The sequence below is a fragment of the Parasteatoda tepidariorum genome, chromosome 2 (genome assembly GCF_043381705.1).
Source record: "Parasteatoda tepidariorum isolate YZ-2023 chromosome 2, CAS_Ptep_4.0, whole genome shotgun sequence".
Classification (NCBI taxonomy): Eukaryota; Metazoa; Arthropoda; class Arachnida; order Araneae; family Theridiidae; genus Parasteatoda; species Parasteatoda tepidariorum.
Window position 1 is genome coordinate 59,078,028 of NC_092205.1, and position 18,643 is coordinate 59,096,670.

Genomic DNA, 18,643 nt, shown 5'->3' on the forward strand with positions numbered 1-18,643 from the left:
TAATTTTCTTTAAAGCAATAAGTTTTTCAAAATGAAAAACTTTATCAAAATATTTCTACAACCTCATAAAAATAAACGAAAAATTTATAAAAAATAATTTAACTTGTATTTTTTCTAATGAGATAAATAATTTTTTGCTCACTTTACACACCTATTTTGAAACTTAGGGATAAATTGATTTTTAATTTAGAAAAATAAACATATCAAAATGCTTTTCATTTTTAAAAAAATATAGTTTAATTCATATTAAAATAAAAAAATCATAAAGATGAATTTTATTTGACAACAGATTTTGCTCGTATTTTAACCATAGACATTTTTTTCCAATTTAAATTACCATCTCATAACTATAACATGAAAAATTGGTTTCCTCAATAGACGCATAGGGTGAGAAGCAGTTAAACAAGTCCATCAGAAGGTTATAAAAGTTTTTTTAATGCCTATTTTCAAATAATTTGTATACTATTTTCATTTTTTTAGAAAGAAATACTTTACATAAAATTATAGTGGCTGATATTTTCAATATGTTATATTAATACTGTATAAAATGTCTAAAGAGAGATTTTTTTTTTTGTACTAATAAAAAACTAAGACTTTAACAAGTAAACTTTAAAGTAGTAGAATATACACTGTACAACAAGAAAATTTTCCTTCAGAAGAAAATACGTGTTTCTTGTACATTTTTGGCTGAAAATAATGAATCTATTATTATTTTTTGTTTACCATGCACCAATTTCTCAAAGAGTTTGGCAATTTTACATATTCTACCAGCACACAATAAAAACTTACAGGCAAAGGAAAGAGCGCTCCCATTGACAGTAAGTCATTTTGAAAGAAAAAAAACATCTATTTTCCCAATTTGTAAGTTAAACATCTGAAAATTCACCTGAATTATAGTGACTTATCTCTTACAAAGACAATTGGTTTAAATACATGAATCAAGCACTTTTTGTTTATACTGAATCACTTAGTTTCCTCTTAAGACAGAAAAAAAGTTTAAATTTGTAATACAACGTAACTTAAAAGAGATTTACATGAAACTAATGAGTCCATATTTCTAAAATAATTACTAAGTATGATTGTTGAACTACAAAGTATAACTTCGTGGTTACAAATGACAGTTTTTAAAATAAAATTTTACTAATTGTATTATTTTTTGAAAACACGGAACTTTCTTTTGGGTAAATTATAATTATATCAAATTTTGATTTAGTAAACTTTAAAAAAACAATTCTTTTTAGTGTAAAATTAATACAAAATAAGCTTGAAATTTTTTAATATTCCTTTGATAGTTTTAACTATTTATGAAGACTAATAAAAATATAAGTATGGCGGTTTACGAAACAAAATTTTAATAACCATCTAATATTAAGAAATTATTTTGAACAACTAAAAATTTAGTAAATTTGATGTTTTACTTTCACTTTTTATGTTTGAAGGGCGTGGTTTATCAGGGTAAAACCAATTTTTAAAAAAAAATAGTGCATTTTTAATTAAGCTAATATAATTAGTTTATAGAGAACTGGTCACAAGTATAATATATATATACCACATATTCATATTTTGTTAGCTATTAATTTGAAACTCTTTAAAAGTTATAAAAATAATGAAAAATCATTTTACTATATTTTGTATAATCATCAAAAGCTTTCTAAGTAGTCGGATATTTTCAAAACTTTAGGAAGTTATTTTAAATAAATATAGGATTTGTATGTATAAAAAGTAAAAATTTTTTAACAATTGAAATAAATAGCATAGCAGTCAACTTTTATGAATTTTTATGTTCAAAATGGTAGCAAAATTTAAAATTTACTTTTCATTCTTTAAATTTATAAATTTAATTTAAAATGATTTTAGCCACTACTTCAAAAAAAAAAAAAAGATATATACTAATGCATTAAAATCTTATGGTGGTATGCTGCTTTAGCCATATAAAATTTTTAAAAAAATTTCTGCATACGATTGTAATTCAATTGTCATCTTATAACCACTCTAAAAATTGACTCTCGAAAAGAGTTAAAGTTGACAAGCATGATATAATATTGTATAAAAAAAAGTCTAATGCTCATTTTAAAAACAAATCTTTATTATTTTTATTTAAAATATATATTTACAGATCTATGATGAAAAGTTCAAGGAATGTGTATTGCAAAGACATGCAGAAGCAAAAGTTTATTTTTCAACAATTCCCCGATTTTTTCCATACATATTTGAACAGAATTAGACATGAAGGTGATATTTTTATAATAAAGTTCGTATTTGTGTTTTCTTTTTTTAATCCCAGCAGTTACTTTTTCGAAGATTTATTACGTTGATTTTGCTTTTTCGGCTGCTTTGTAAAACCTCTTATAGCTGATTTCCTCCTCTTTTTGAAAATATCCTAAATATAAATGATAAAACTACTTTATTCAAATACAAAAAAAAAACTCTTTACAAAATTTAATCTAGTTAAATTTCTAAGTAAGATAAAGACAAAATAAGCATCTATAAATTGAATCTTTCACAAATAGCATTTTTAACAAGCTCAGTGCCATGTCAGTCACCAGTGACTAACACTGACTTTCTCGTTAGGTAGCATCAGCAACTGACAGTGTAAAATATACATTTTTTTAAATATTTACTAAACTTTTTAACTATTTTGAAATTTACTAATTTTTAATTAAAGTAAATCAAAATATTATTCATTGTAATCTATTAAATGTTCACTTTGCATTGCTATATTACAATATCGGCACTTGTAAGCAACGTGTGTGGCCTAACGAGGACTTCTTTAAAAAAATGCACACCACTCAAAGTGTTCGAGAGATTAATCTAAAATCTTTCAGTTACCAGTCAGTTAATTTTTGGAAGAAGGTTTAACACCTTCTTCCAAACACTTTCATTACATTTTTGAAATTTCAAATGAAAAATCTTTGGTTTTATTTAACTAAACAATATTAATTTATTTTACTTTGTCTCTAACTTTGCAGATCTCAGTGGATAAAAGTACTAAATGACAATTTAAATTTTTTTTTTTTAATTAAAAGAAGATATCAAATGCATTTTGCAGCAAATCGTTGATGATTAATCTGTGTTTACTATGAGTCGAAGGGGTTATAGATAAGATTTTGCCAATCAGAAGCTAGTGGACAAGATATAAAAGCAACACAATATCTTTATTTCATAATGTTAATGTATAAGCTAATTCGTTCATTAATTAAAACTGTCAATTAGAAATTTCATCTCCTCAACTGTTCCATTATAAGATTAGTTCTAACATTAAATAACAGGTTAGTCTTACCAAATGAAATACTTAAAACCCACAAATTGTTTAAAACAAGACATTAATCTTAACTTTACATTTACATTATTAACATTATGATGCTATTATAATATGATTCTATTATAATGTGATTCTATTATAATGTATTATATATGCAATTATATTTCCATTTAGAAAATTATTATTTAAAGCAAATTAATAACTAATACAAAATTAACAAATTTAAATATCAAAATATCTCTGAAAATTTTTATAAAAATATAATAAAATTGTTACCAAAATACGTTCTCTTTTTTTAGTCCACTCTTCTCTAATCTGATCTAGAGGTTTGGGTCTTGTAAAGAATTCAATACCTTCTGTAATAGAAGAAACAATTAAATGTAAAAAATAACTTCAAATATATTTTAATTAAAAAAAATGTACAATTTAGTTCATTACAAACCTTTCAGTCTTTCATCTGATTTTGAAATGAAAAATGGATCTTTGAAACCAGAGTTGAATTCACAATTATTTCTGTAAAAAGAAAAATTTATTTATATATACAGTCACATAAAGTGCAAATAAAAGAATAATGAAAAAAAAAGCCTACAATGGATAACTTTTGCCAAAACTATATAAAATTCTTCATAAAAATAGATAGTACAGATTGCTTATAATAGAGCAGAAGTAACTGCAGTATAACTCACAAACTTTTTGCTTTACTTGCCATCAAAAAGTATGGTTAGTTCGCAAAAAAAAATATATATATATATAAAAAAATAAACATTTAATATGCAAGTATTGCATATTTAATTCAACTTTCTGATATAAAAGACTAAGTCAACTATTCATAAAATAATGAAAAAATGTCATTAAATATTTTGAAAATAATTAATATCTTCAAAATAATCAATTATATATAGTATTTTCAAACAATTAATATATTATCACACATCTTTCTTTCTTCTATGTTCACGACTGCTTATGAAGTTTATTCATAAAATCTGGGTTCTGACAACAAAAAAAAAAACAGTTAGATTTTTTGAGTTCCGTAGCTGAAAAAATTTGGGAACTGCTGCATTAGACAATCTGATAATGTGTTTCAAATGCTAGTTCTTAAGCAGGCCTCACTTTTTAGATTTTATTCTATATTAAGTTGCAAAATATCCTTTTCGCAAGCAGTTGTAGTTAGTTATTGGCAATATTAGAATAATATCCTCAATACAAGATACTTGAAAGGTGTGTCAGTGTTTTTATCATTTTTGTACATTTAAAAATTAAAGAAAAAGAAAGGAAAAAAACAGGGGGAAATGAATCTAATTATTTTGACAAAAATTTATGAGAAGTATTTTCACTCCTAAAAAAATTTCTGAGGGGTGAAACTCAAACACACGATGTGTGAAACGCAATTCTAGTGTTCGTGAAATCTAGTCTCAAAGTATTAGTTTAAAGAGTGGCTGACTTTAGTTAACTACATTGTGGTTCATACAGAACTGGTCTATTTTGTTCGATATTTCTTGTCTGACATTATGTTTTAAAGGTTTATTACTTTTTAAAATAGCTATATTTCCAGTTACAATAGAGCATTATTTGTTTGGATATTGATTAATCAAGTAGTTTAAGTAACCAGACCAATTCAGGACTATGTTTGTTTGTTTTTTTCTTTTTCAAATTATTATTTATTTGTTTGTTTATTTACCAAAATCTGTCTTTAAGTTCAGATTATATGAAGTACTCTAAAAATGTTCTTTTTGTACTGTGTCTTCGAAAAGAGGCTTTCCCTCCCAGCTCGCCTCCTACCAATCTCAACTTGCTTCTGCATTTTTATTTTTAAGAATTTGAGAGAGGAGGTAAAAGTTTCCAGTTTTATTTGCTTTTGAAACATATACTAGAGTTCACATATTTTTCCAATAAGTTTTGAAATGTGTGTCATTGGCATACCTGCCAACATTGGAGAAATAAAATAACAGAGATTTTACTAGTCACATATTTTAGGCAGCGAGTAAAGTTTTGATACATCATACATTATCATGTAAGTCAAAATTAGAAATATAAGCACTTACATTTAGCAAGGTAAAAAATATGTATATAAATGTTAATCTAAAGAAGTTTTTTTAATCCTTTATTTATTATTACTTAAAATATTAGCACTCAACATACTGCAATACTGGCAATAGCACTAACTGTTGAGGAATAAAAGAACCATTTTTGCCATCAGCAGATACAGGAAAATACAGAGAAATATGAGAATATACAGGTAAACAGGAGATAGTCGTAAAATACAGGAGTCTTCATTAAAAAACTGTTGACTTGGCAAATATGCATTGATTCTTTTTTCAAAAAAAGAAAGGTAGAAACAATATAACATTTAAAAATTGTAGTGACATATTATTTCTATATAATACAGAGCTAAAAAGCTCAAAATGCATCTGTGGTAAAAAGTTAAAAAATATACACTGCTAATGCTAGTTGCACATATGTGTAATGATTGCTAGTCCTAAACCTGAAAAACTTTCCTGGGTAGTTACAAAAAAATAATAAAAACATTGCCATAGCTATCATTATTTTTTAAAGTTGTCCGGTAATCTAGATTTTTTGCTAACAAAATCAGCCTCGGTGCCGACTGTTCCAGATAACTATTCTGTATTTTTGATTGATGCACCTTTTGTATAAATAATGATATCTTCCACATAAATAAGCATGTACTTATATTTATAGAAATTGATCGCAAAATTACTAAGCACAAATTCACACTATGTATTAAATATTTATATCTTTTGGGAAATCTGTTATTAAGAATACATTTCTTTTCAATCACACATTTAGGTATCGAATTTTTCATACTCACATTGTAATTTTATTTGCATTTTTATTTAGTGCTATTCCAGTTAAAGGCAAATCTTTTCGCAATGTAGAATTTTCATGATCATTACTTTTCCCTAAAAAAGACGAAATATTATAAACAATCAATGAAGCTTAAATTTAGCAATTTTAGAAAACATATCTGAGTAAAAAATTTCTAAAAAATATAACATTTTAACAAAAAGAAATGAATACACATTTTTTCATTATTAAATAAATTACTAATTATGTTAATAATAAAATAAATTACTAATTATATTAGTAATAAAATAAATTAAAGCTCTGGCTTTCATCTTTATTGTTACATTTTTCAAAATAGACTTATTTAAAAGCAAAAAATTTAGATCCTGCTAAAAATGAGCATTATTGGATTTAAAATTAATATGTTTCTATTTTCCTTTTTTTTTTTTTAAAGCAGAAAAAGATAAAACCTGGTGCCAGCAAAAAATGATAAGGCTCTAAAGATCCTTGGAGCTTTCTCAAAAGCTAAAATCACAGTTGAATCAATAATTTACTCAAATGTGGTAACATAAGTATTTATTCCTCTCCTCAACATAAGGTTGAAAAATTATATGATAAAAAAATTAGTTTATTTCAGTAATTAAAAGTAAATTACAGGTAATGACTCATCATTGGAACAAAACTCTAACAGGGCCATTAAGAAAGGCTATTGAATCTATGTCAAAATCAGAAGTCTATTTTAATAGCACATTAAGACCATAAAACTTTTTCAGGCAAACCATCCTGCTAATAAATCATTATTTATGCAACCATGTCTCTAAACACAGCATATAATGCTTTTATTGCTGTGAAATGTGTTTTTGAATAAAAACTAGATTAAATGCAGGAAGAAAAATAAACTGAATTGATGAATTCAGAAACAGGTCAGGTCATCTATAATAGATTTTGAATGGCGATTATTAGTTTTCAGACTTATTGGTTTTTATGCACCAATTGAAAATTTAAATAATAATGTATATTAGTTTATAATGAGTGATATATGCTGTAAAAAAGTTTAATATTTTTACAATACACATTTTACGCAATTAATATAATAAGAAAACCTTACAAATATTATTCTCATGACCAAAAATAGCACTAAATAGATTTTTTAAAAAAAAGAAGAATATTGCATATATGTATGTATGATCCAGTTTTAGTCAAATAATTGTTGTTATAGTCATGAAATTAATTCAATTTTATATTAAAATTTTAAAATAAAATAAGAAGTTGATCTGTTGAACAACAAATCAGTTAAATTAATCTTAATATCCACAACTTAGAGACATATAGCTAGCCTGTATACAATAGCTTTACCTTCGTTATTCTTATCTTCCTTTGAATCAACCACTACATTAAATTTTTCTGAAAAGGTAAAACTTCCAGCTGAATTCATAATATCTTTTAAATTTGATGTAACTTCAATGTAGCGTTCTGTGGAAATTGGTATCTCTTCAGGTATTGGAACCTCTGGTTCAGACTTCCTATAGAGATAAAATTAAAGCAAAAACTAAGTTAAGCAAAGAGATAAAATTAAATTTTAAATCATAAAATGAAATAGAACTTTTAGGAAATATCTAAAATCTAAATGTGTATAAGAACGTAAACAAATTTTTAATCAGAAAAAATTACTTTGGTTTATTTAATTGTTATCAGAAAAACAAACAGGAATTTAAAAAATTAAAATTGAAGAGCAGATTTTTTAAAAAATTAAAAATCTGAATGAGTACGAAGACTAACACAATTTTTTTAAAGCATATTCATTAATTCAATTATTTAAGTAATCATTCAATTATTTTACAAAATTGATTACAATTTTGTAGCTGTTGAACTGTTTCTCCGTTGATGACAGACATTTACACACTCAAAAAATTGAATCAGCAGTATCACTCAACAGAAAACATCAAAAAATAAATTATTATTACCAATTGAAACTCAATGCGGCCAATAATACAAAATTAGACAGGAGAGCAAATTAATAATTTGTTTGAAGATTCCAAAATATGTGCAACAGATTATAAAGTATACAAATAATTCATTTCAGGTAGCACAAATTATTAAGAACAAAATATTAAAAAAAATAACTTATCAAGTAACAAAACATATAAAAATTCATTAATTTCAATTTAACTCCTCTTTCTTATTTTTTTTTCTTTTAAATTATTTCAATGGAAGTATACATTATGGATTTACCTTTTTTTTGCTTTGGGTTTCTTTGAAACATTTTCACTTTCTTTTATACAACTGGCATTATTTTCATCATCTGGATCAAATCTCTCAATTTCTTTTCTCCTATTAAGTAAAAAAGGAAACTTTTTTTTATTTTATTGAAATTTAGATTAGATGTAGAAGCTTAAGTATTTAACATATCCCTACCAACTTATTTTAATCAAGTATCTGTATTGCACCAACGAACGCATTACAAACTCAATATATCAGAGAATTAAGCACAAAGAATACCATATTAAAGTACAGCACAGTATACAAAAAAAAAATGGAAATTATGCTTCTCCTAAATGAAAAATATACACCAACTTAATGGCAATTATTTTTCTTATTCAAACGTAATTATTCGCTTTTTCTATCTCACTTATTAAAGAAGCTCATTTCACTTCTCTGTCAATGTATTATAATTTCTGACTATTAAAAAACTAGCAATTTTAATTTCTTTCAGTTATCTTTTTACCAGTAATAATTGTTTCAAAAAGTAGTAATTCTTATTAATGAAAAGACTTGTAGATAGTTAATTGAATAAGTATCATTAATCAAGAATTTTAATTCAATGCTACTAAATGATAAACACATTATCAAAACTATACTTAGAAGAAGAAAAAAATTTAAATTAATTAAAATTTCAATTTCATTAAAATATTATAATATTTATTTTAAAAGATTTCACTTACTTTTTTGCATTTTGAGCAATTGGATGTTTTTTACTAACTTCATGGCCAAGAATTGACTCTAATATTCTAATGTTTTTTTCCTTCTCAGAGTCATCAAAAGCTAAGGAAAAATAAATAATGATAACTAATATAAATTTGTTCACTGTTTTTTTTTTTTTAAAAAAAAGTCGGGTATAATATGTTACAAACATTTTTAATAAAGTTTAGCAAAAAATATTGTATTTAATAACATCATTTATGAAGTTAGAAAATATAAAACCAGTACCTATCAAAGTATTTGTAACCCTCTTGCTGCCAGATGGCATTTGATAAATATAGATCTGTTAGATAATTACTTTCAATAACTTTAATTAAAATTGATAAAATCATATATTTTTCTTAAAACTCAACTTTTTATTAAGTATGTAAATCCTCTTTTATCTTCTTTTCTTACATAGTTTTAATATGTGCACAAAAAAAAGAGCTGAAAAAAAAGCATTACATTCAATTCATTTTTACATAATTAAATTTTAATAACATATAGGCAGACATACTTTTATCATTAACGGATTCTTCTTCATCTTCTTTGAATCGCTCATCTAATTTAAAACGATCAGAAAGCTCAGAACTCATCTCTAACATCTGAAAACAATATTAACTTAAGAATTTTTCAAAAATAATTTTTAATTGCATAGAAAAGAATTTAACTTTAAATTTTGACCCTTCAGTTAAGTAAATATTTTACAAAATTCTAAATAAATAGAACCATATGTATAAACAGAGGTTCATCTAAAGAGAATTCAAAGATTTTGATTTAAAACATTTAAAATATATATATATGAATTAGAAATAAAATTAGTCAACGACTCTTTCTTAAAAACTGCATTCAAAAACATACATTTAAAAGTAAAAATAATGTTTTTACATTTTGTGTATCATTATAAAAAGTTTAATAAACTCCAAAATAAATGCAATTTAACAATACAAAAAAATGCTTTTTTTATACATGTTTTATTAATTTCCCCCTTTAACTTTTAATCAACCTTCATCATTTTTTTTTTCCAATTTAGGCCTATAAATATTCTGTACTTTATAACACTGTAGAATCTTGATAATTCGAGGTGAACGAAACTAAGCCTGGCTTGAACTTCCGAAAATTTAATATATATTTAAATAAATGTACACAAAGCAATTTTTATATTTCAGCATTCAATTGAAAAATATATTATGTTTACAGAAAATTAACTTACATTAGAGGATCAGGGCACATTTACTGCATTACACTAAGTTACAATAATCATTATAGAGCAGAGTAATCGCAATCATTCAGTCACAGTACTCGTCAGAAAATCAATTGTAGTACTCATTCCATGCGTTGTGTGTGCGTCGAGGAATTATGGGAAACTTGAACAACCGAAACTCAAATTATCGAGACTCTACTGAACTCAGAAAAAAAAACTTACTTATTGCATTTTGAAAGGTTTAGTTTGAATGGCAGAGAATATGCAAAGGAAAAAGATTGGTAACTGTCAAAATCTTTAACAAATTTCAAATTCTGTATAAATAAAGTTGCTCAACCTTTTTGAGTGAAGAGCCACTTGCACAGCTTGTTGATTAAGAAGGGCTGCTTGCATATTTAGTCATTTTGGTGGCAAATATGATCATTTTTATTTTAAAACTGGTATTCTATACTCGAAATATTTTATCAGTAATATTTTTATCAGTAAACTTGGTAACATATTTTCTGAAAATTAAATACTTATAACTATTAGAATTCATTCAAAACTAAAAAAAAAAAAAAAAACTTAATACTTTTTTTAAAAAACTTTATTGTGTTTTTATCAATTGATTTATTAATATATATATATATTTGGAGAAAACAGATACTATAAACTGTAACAATAAAGAAAAACAAACTATAATTTTTACAGACTAAACATGTAAAAAAAACTACATACATATTTTAATGTGTTATATAAATTTGAACTAAATATTTTAATCAAAGGAAATTTATTGGGCTTAAGCAAAAAATCAAAAAATTAAAACACAACTATTAAAGTACATATTAAGATTCAATATTTATTTGGTATTATGCTATTTCTTGAATTAATAGAATCTTTTGGAGTTTTCAGTAGAAAAGGTATTTTTTTTCCTAAGAAAATCATAAGCTACAAGAAATTTGAAACAAAATTACAAAAAATGAGCAATTTAAAAATTTAAGTTTTCCTGCACGTTTAGATTTGTTCATGTTGCAATAATACTGTATTAAAATATCAGAATCCTAAATACCATGTACAAATGCATGTCACTAATTGCCGAAAAAACTATGGAAAATAACTTGAAATATGCCGAAATAAATCGTATCAAAAAGTGATTATTTAAATGCACCATTATAAATCGTCATAATAACATTGCAGTTAAAATAACAGATCTGAAATAATGGGAAATTTTTTTAATTTTTTCTTTTACATTTACAATTAAATCAGCATAAATAAAACTAACCCTTAAGTAATTACTTAAATGTATGATTTACAATTAGTAAATTGTAATAAAATTCAGAATTTTTAAAACCACAATGGAATGTATAGCAACTTTAGCAAAGCAATGCATAGCAAAGTATTAATAACGCATGATTCATAAAATTGCAATAATTGTATCAGGATTTTAAAAACTACATGAAAATTGGTAGTTATAAATGCCAAAAAAACACTAGAAACATCACTTGAATATTATAGCAAAAATAATGTAAGTCGAAAAGAAATCGCTCAAATTTGAAACTCGAGCATCGTAGTATCGTATTAAAATATTGGGTTTTTTAAAACAATTCCGAATTTCATAGCAATAGCCATTGAAAAAGCGATCGAGAAACAACATAGATTAACAATAGAATATGCACAAATTGAGCGCATAAAAAAGTCAAAACTCAAATTTGCGCTTCAGAATTTTTAATTTTCAAAAAAACATTTTTTGTTCAAATGCTCTTGCAGGCCACATAACAACAGTTGGCGTGCCGCAGGTTGTGTACCTCTACATGTATATCTATTTTGCAAAAATACATACACGTTGTCCATTCCTTCCTTCAAACTGGGGCCGAATTTTAAAGCAGTCACTAAAGTCTTCATTTTCATCATCAGAATCAAATAATTTGAGTTGATTACTGTTATCAGTTGTCTCTTCATCAGAATTATATACTTTTTTCTTGTTTTGAGTGGTGTTAACTTTGATATCCTAAAATTAAAGCAACAAATATACATTTGCAAGTTTTTGAAATTGAACCCAACAAAACAGGTTGACAGAGACAAAAAATTAGATTCTTTGATTATTTTTTCAAACCATAAAACTTTTTAAGCAAATACATTGCAAAATTTTTAAGAAGTTAATGCTTACGGCACATTCTCAATAAAGAAAGAATATTACTCTATTTACACTCTTCTCAATAATCAGAGCAAGAACAATTTTAACTTTAGTAAGGAATCGAAATCAAATATAACAATAATAAATAAATAACAGAACAGACATAAAAATTTTACCCAAAATGATAGGGTATACTTTAAGTTACGTAGACTAAAGTGGAAAACGTTAATAAAACACAAATAAAGAACAGAAATGGACACACTATATATACAAAAAATATTTTGACAGTGAGGAAGGTTCTTGTTTAGAGAACCAAAACTATAGTATGTCCATTTTCATACTTTATTTGTGCTTTATTCATGTTTTTTTTTTTTTTTTACTTTAGTAAAAATGCTATATTTACACAGAATGAAATCAATAGAGTACAAAAAGTTTCATGCAACCCTTGAAAGGTTCATACCTACATAACTTTTTTGTATACTGTAAAGATAATGTAAAAAAAAGGGGGAAACCTTTAAGTATTGTTAATGTTTAATAGATGAAATTTATTACTGACATTAATTATAAATTATAATCGAAGTTAATCATTTAAATCTATAACCACAAACTAAATACTCCTAAAATAGTTTCCCAACTGCAAAAAATTCTTTTTCATATATTACTAAGTTTTTCTATTCATTTGTACCATCTATGAACGTTACTATCCATTAATGAGATCCAATTGCAGTTTTTATTCATGCGAAAAAATGTATGAATTGTATTTGATAAATAAATTTGATTCTATCCATAAATGACAAAATTTCAATTTGTATGAAAATCCAATAACATTTTTTATTTGGGTGCCAAAATTTATACATTATATTTGATAAACTTATTTTGTCTTATAAATCTTTAAGTAAAATGTAAAAATGCATACACAATAATACTTATACTAATTAGTACAGGTCCTTTTGACTAGTGAAATTATCTTCATTTTTATTTCTGCTTGCTATTTTAAATTTCTTATTACAACAGAAAACTCTGTCAACATAGTTTTGAAGGAAAAAAAAGTGCTTTCAGAAATAGAAAATATATATTTTTGAAAAATTGCACTTTACCAAATTTTTTGAAGATGTTTTGGCACTGATGTTATGTCTATTTTTCTGCCACTCTTTAATGGCCTTAAGACGTTTTTCGTTTGCTAATCTTTTCTTCTCAAAATTATCCATAGCTAAATAAAAGAAAATAATATTAAAATGAAATAATATAACAGTCATACATTTAAATAAAGTAATAAAAAAATGCCAGTTCAATGCAGGACTCAAAACTTCATCTTAAACACAACAAAATTAAATTCTATCACCATATGAAATTAGATGCTTCATAAAATATTTCATAAATCTTTTATTTTTATGAAGCAACCCAAACAAAATAACATTAAATTTACAAAATTTTTTGAACAATTAGACGTAACAGCTGATAAAAAATCAAACTTAATAAGCAGTAACCCATTTTATATACATATAAAAAAAATTATGAAAAACTTGTTTGGAAAGGTAATGTAATATGATTATAGAATATGTAACACGAATGTAGGACTCAACAGTATCTTAAGATGACATGATAAAAATCAAGGAAATTTTTTAATATCAATCATATTTTTCTCTTGAATTTTTTTTTAAAAAAAAACCTCTAAAAATTTTGTTTCATAATTAGTTAAATTTTTTAACATAATAAAAATTTGAATATTTTTAAAAATAAATTAAGACAATATATTTGAAATAGAGCTACATAAAAAATGTCTTTGAGTAATATATAATGCATTCATATTTTATAAAAGTATTTTTTTTAATAATAGAAAGGAGAGAAAGACTTTTATTTTTCAAAATTATTCAAGAAGAAAAGGAAAAATTAGTTTTATCTGAGGGCTGCATATTTTTGCTCTCTCTTTCAAGGAGTAGAAGATGCTTGTTTCATTCCCAGTTAGTAATATAAGAGAGGACAATATTTAAATGAATAAGAGAAAAGGCTTTTATAAAAAATAAAAAAAACAATTATTCAAAAGAATTTTTAAAAAAAACTAATTTAAGATGTGTAGTTTCAGTCTTATATTTAGAGAAGCAAGATGGCTCCCAGTTAATGACATCAACATTGCAAACCAGAAAACCCAGAGGCGGATTAAGCGTATGCGGGGCCCTAGACCATTCAAATTTTTGGGGCCCTTAAATTAAATTTTCTTGTATATTTTTTATTTATTCAAATATAAAAGTATTTATATATCTTTTCATTTAGGAAAACATATTTAAAATAAAAATAAATAATAATAAATTAAATTTTACCTTATTTTGTTAAATAAGAACTAAAAATAATCATAAAATTTTTAAAAAATTTAATTACATTTTGAAATTCTTTGCTTCTTGTTTAAACAAGTCTTAGCTCGCTATAGTACTGCCTTTAATTTTTTTGCACGCTAATCAAAATGACAAATTTGAACTTAAAAAACATTGATAAATCTTATAATACATAAACTACTCGTATAATAATACTTATAAATAATAACTAAAATAAGTCATAAATAAATATGATTAACATTATGTAAAAAAATTATCGTATTTTATTAATATATATTTAAAATTGATTTTTTTCAAAAAATCATTCTTTTTCTTAATATTTTTAAAAAATCCATTTAAAAAATCCACTCTAATCATTGGGGCCATGGCCTAGTCTGGCCTAATGGGCAATCCGGCACTGAGAAAACCAATGAGCTTAATGAGGTTCCAATACTATTTTTGATAACAATTATGGTTTTTCTTTCAATGGTTTTGAAGATTGTGTTTTAATTTTCATCTAAACTTGTAATACATATGTTTAGTTTCATATTTTTATTTTTTCTGTCTTAATATTATTTGTTTATTTCTAAAACATTTTTAATAACAAATGCAATAATTAAAAATTACTAAAACTAAAATATATATCCCAAATCTATTTTTGTAATTATATTTCTAAAATGTATTTAATTAAATTATTTAGTTTCATGTACATTGTTAAAAAATTTTCTAAAAATACAACTATTAATATTCATCACATCTAACATGTTGACTTCACAATTTTAATGATCGTATTTTGCAATCGGAAAAGTTGAACCACCTCTGATAAAAAATTCACATTTTTCATTATATTTTTTGGCGTGTTAATCCGCATTTTATGGCATGTTTAAAATAGCTTCCCAATTAATAATCAAATCCAATTTTTTGTGTCAAAAAAATTGCATTTATGTTAGAAATTTTAAACCTTTCTTTTTGCTCAAAATTATATAAATCAGACATCAACAAACAACTATAAGGTTTTAAGTATAGGGACAGAGAACAAGTGATGTGGGCTTAAAAATATGATTAGAACATATCTTAATACAGTTACCTAACATTGAAAACTCAAGAATTTACAATTTGAAATCATATTGGAAAGTTTTATAATACAAATCAAGTGGCAAAAGGTAGTGTAGTACTTCTTTAGGCTGCATGATAAAACTATGCAATAATGAATTTAATCTAAAAAATATACAATGCTTGTAATTCAAGATCATTCTTTTCATAAAGAAATGTTATATTTTTTCATTTTTTAAACAATTTTTATGCAATTAAACGTGAAACAAATCAGAATAAAATAATTTGGGAAGAAGACAATAAATTTCCTGATTCGGCTTTTTTATTTTTAAATTCGGAGTAGAATAATTAAATATCTTAATAACAACGAAATTTAATAACCTAAATATCATGAAACATATAAATGTATAGTAAAATAAACAACTTTGAAGGCTTTTATTTTAATTAAAAATCAGTATGAATAATTTTAAGACACCTCTAATATTTAAGTTGAAACAAAGTTTTGATATTTAAGATGAATCTTCACAGTTTATATAAAAATTTGCTGTAACTAATGAATCGCTAGCAATTTGTAAGAAAGATGTTTGCACTTCAAATAGCTTGATATTGAAATTTAAAAATTATTTGTGGTTATATATTGAGAACACATGTTGTTTTATTTAGCTGTTGTCTGTTTAACTCTCGGCTTCCGTTTACCTATTTCTGCTGTACCTAATACCTGCTTAAATGTTTCTAGTGTTTTACGTTACATTGTTCAGGTTTGCCATCTGGAGAAAACACTGGTTCCATGTTTTAATAGTGTAGAACAATATTTTATGAAGAGAAAAGAAAACATGATAAAACAAATTTAAGTTTAATATATATTAATGTATAACAATTCTGAAAAAATGTTTTACTTTTCTGTGCATGAGCTTTATAAAAGAGCTACTGTAATTACTTATTTGCACAGTTTTCAACGATATTCAAACTAGGATTATGAAATTTTGTGCAATTCTTGCCTATAATAACTAAAGTAATTGTTTCAAGTTAAAAAGTTATTTCGACATTTTTTCGCACAGGGTGTTCAAAACACTATTACTAAACACTATTGTAATTTGTCGTCCGTTGTTTTTTTTTTTTTCGGTGCCTTAAAAAGCTATAAACTTCATTCGTAAGTATGAGAAATTGCATGAGCTAATCACTTCTGAAATTATAAATTGATTCTTTAAGTATTTCTTGAGAAATATAAAAAAAATTAGAAGTATAGAAGTGTTTCCATTATTTAGTGCACCTCACTAATAATGGAAACTTATGGTGAAACTTTAGTGCTTTAGTGTTTCCATTATTATTATTTACCTTTTAATTACTTTATTCAATTTCTTAATATTCACTTTTTCTTGTAAAATTTCTGCCGAGGCTTCATTAGTATAACTAGAGTATTTTTTTTTACCGTGTTTTATTTGCGTTAATTTTATTATACATCTAAGCTGTTTTTCTAACGTGTTTTTGGCACTTATTGCTTCGCCTTTTCCTTTGGTTTTGAAAATCTCGATATTTTTAATGAGTAGAAATAGGACACTCGAATCGCATATTTAAATTAATTGTGCGCTTTATTTGTACTGATTTCATCACAAATCAAAGGGATTTTTTTTCTTTCGAAAATTAATTAATTTTTTGTTTTGTTCTTTCAGCATTTTTTGCTACGGTTTGTTTTGAAAAACTCATTTTTAAAGATAAAAAAAAATGTGGTATTATAACAACTTGGCAATTTTTGAATCACGTATTTACTATGCCCCACTAACTATATTCACTTTTGATTTCCTGTTTAGTTCAAGTTATTTCCCAATTCCTTTTTTTGCAGTTCTCGCTACTTTTTTCTACGTGGTTTTGAAAATCTCTATATTTTTGATACGGAATTATTAAGACTTGGGAGTAGCTAATCGACGATTCTAACCATCTCTTTTGACAAGCTTTCTTTTGTTCGATTTCATCGTCAGTTCAAGTTATTTTTCGATCGTTTTTTTTAAAATCTTGATGTTTCTAATACACTATCAAATTATTACAAAAGTTGGGAAATTCGAACTTGGCTTGTTAAACTGTTTACGCTTTTTCAACTTACTTATTTCTAATTTTCATTCCTGGACATTATAGTTAATTTATTTTAAAACAAAATTTTCTGTCATCGTGATGTATTAAAAAAAAAAATTACTTTTCCCCAATTTTCATATTTTGTTTCGAAAAATCTATAATCTATTAAGAAGGAAATATTTTTTTTCAGTTTAGTATTCAATTTCGAATGAATTTTAATATTTAATTTTATACAAATATATTACTAAGTTGACTGATAAAAAGAATTGTCTAAAACTCTGATGTTTATATTAAAATTATCATAATTGCTGTCAACAAGTTCAAATATTTGTGACCCTTCATCTGTCAACCTGCTGTACAAGTAGCTATTCATTGAAAGAAGTTGTGCATTCCTATTAGTTGCAGAAAAGTATTGAATTTTGTATATACTTTAAAGATGAAGTAAAGTGTAACATGAACCTTTAAATGCAGATATAATTTCAGGATTTGAAAACTAATAAAAATTTTAGATGTATGCTTTCTCTGTAAACTCTGCGAGGCAGACATTTAAGGAGTGTCTGTTAGTCCCTTCTTCTATCATAGCAATTGTTAATTTTTCTGACAAATCAGAAACCACCTTTCGTACATTTATTTTTTTTTTTAATTTTGTATCAGTGATTTTTGCGTACAATATTGTACTAATATTTACAACTTTCCATTTTCCTTTACGGGGGAAAAAAAAACGCCTACCTTCACAAAACTAATTTTTTTAGAGCATTGTGGAAGGTGAAATTATTAAAGGTAAGTCTATATTCATCAAGTGTTTTCTTGATGAACCAATAAGGAAACTCAATATTTCTTAGTGTCCATGAGTGGCAGTCACTTGATCCAGCATA

At 24.9% G+C, this 18,643-nt stretch overlaps 2 protein-coding genes across 9 annotated transcripts in view; one reads left to right on the forward strand and one right to left on the reverse strand.

Annotated features, from left to right (window-relative positions):
- LOC107438056 (IQ motif and ubiquitin-like domain-containing protein) overlaps positions 1 to 2,278 on the forward strand; it is a 20,889-nt gene extending 18,611 nt beyond the window's left edge. For all 7 annotated transcript variants that reach the window (XM_016050220.3, XM_071177639.1, XM_043039623.2 and 4 more), the window contains one exon: positions 2,117 to 2,278. In XM_016050220.3, coding sequence (XP_015905706.2) covers positions 2,117 to 2,224 — 108 coding nt within the window. In that variant the 3' untranslated portion in view covers positions 2,225 to 2,278. The remainder of the gene's footprint in view (positions 1 to 2,116) is intronic.
- LOC107438058 (nucleolar protein 8) lies at positions 2,066 to 16,395 on the reverse strand. 2 transcript variants are annotated; one of them, XM_043039624.2, is made up of 11 exons: positions 16,177 to 16,395; positions 13,437 to 13,549; positions 12,046 to 12,213; positions 9,540 to 9,627; positions 9,007 to 9,106; positions 8,297 to 8,395; positions 7,421 to 7,587; positions 6,090 to 6,180; positions 3,705 to 3,775; positions 3,539 to 3,618; positions 2,066 to 2,380 (listed from the first exon to the last, which is right to left on the reverse strand). In XM_043039624.2, the coding sequence occupies exons 2-11, from the start codon at positions 13,545 to 13,547 to the stop codon at positions 2,288 to 2,290; spliced, it is 1,068 nt and encodes a 355-aa protein (XP_042895558.1). In that variant the 5' UTR covers positions 13,548 to 13,549; positions 16,177 to 16,395; the 3' UTR covers positions 2,066 to 2,287. The 2 variants fall into 2 exon arrangements, with proteins under 2 accessions (XP_042895558.1, XP_042895559.1); XM_043039625.2 differs by having other exon boundaries at positions 16,292 to 16,382.
- Between the last annotated feature and the right edge of the window lie 2,248 nt (positions 16,396 to 18,643).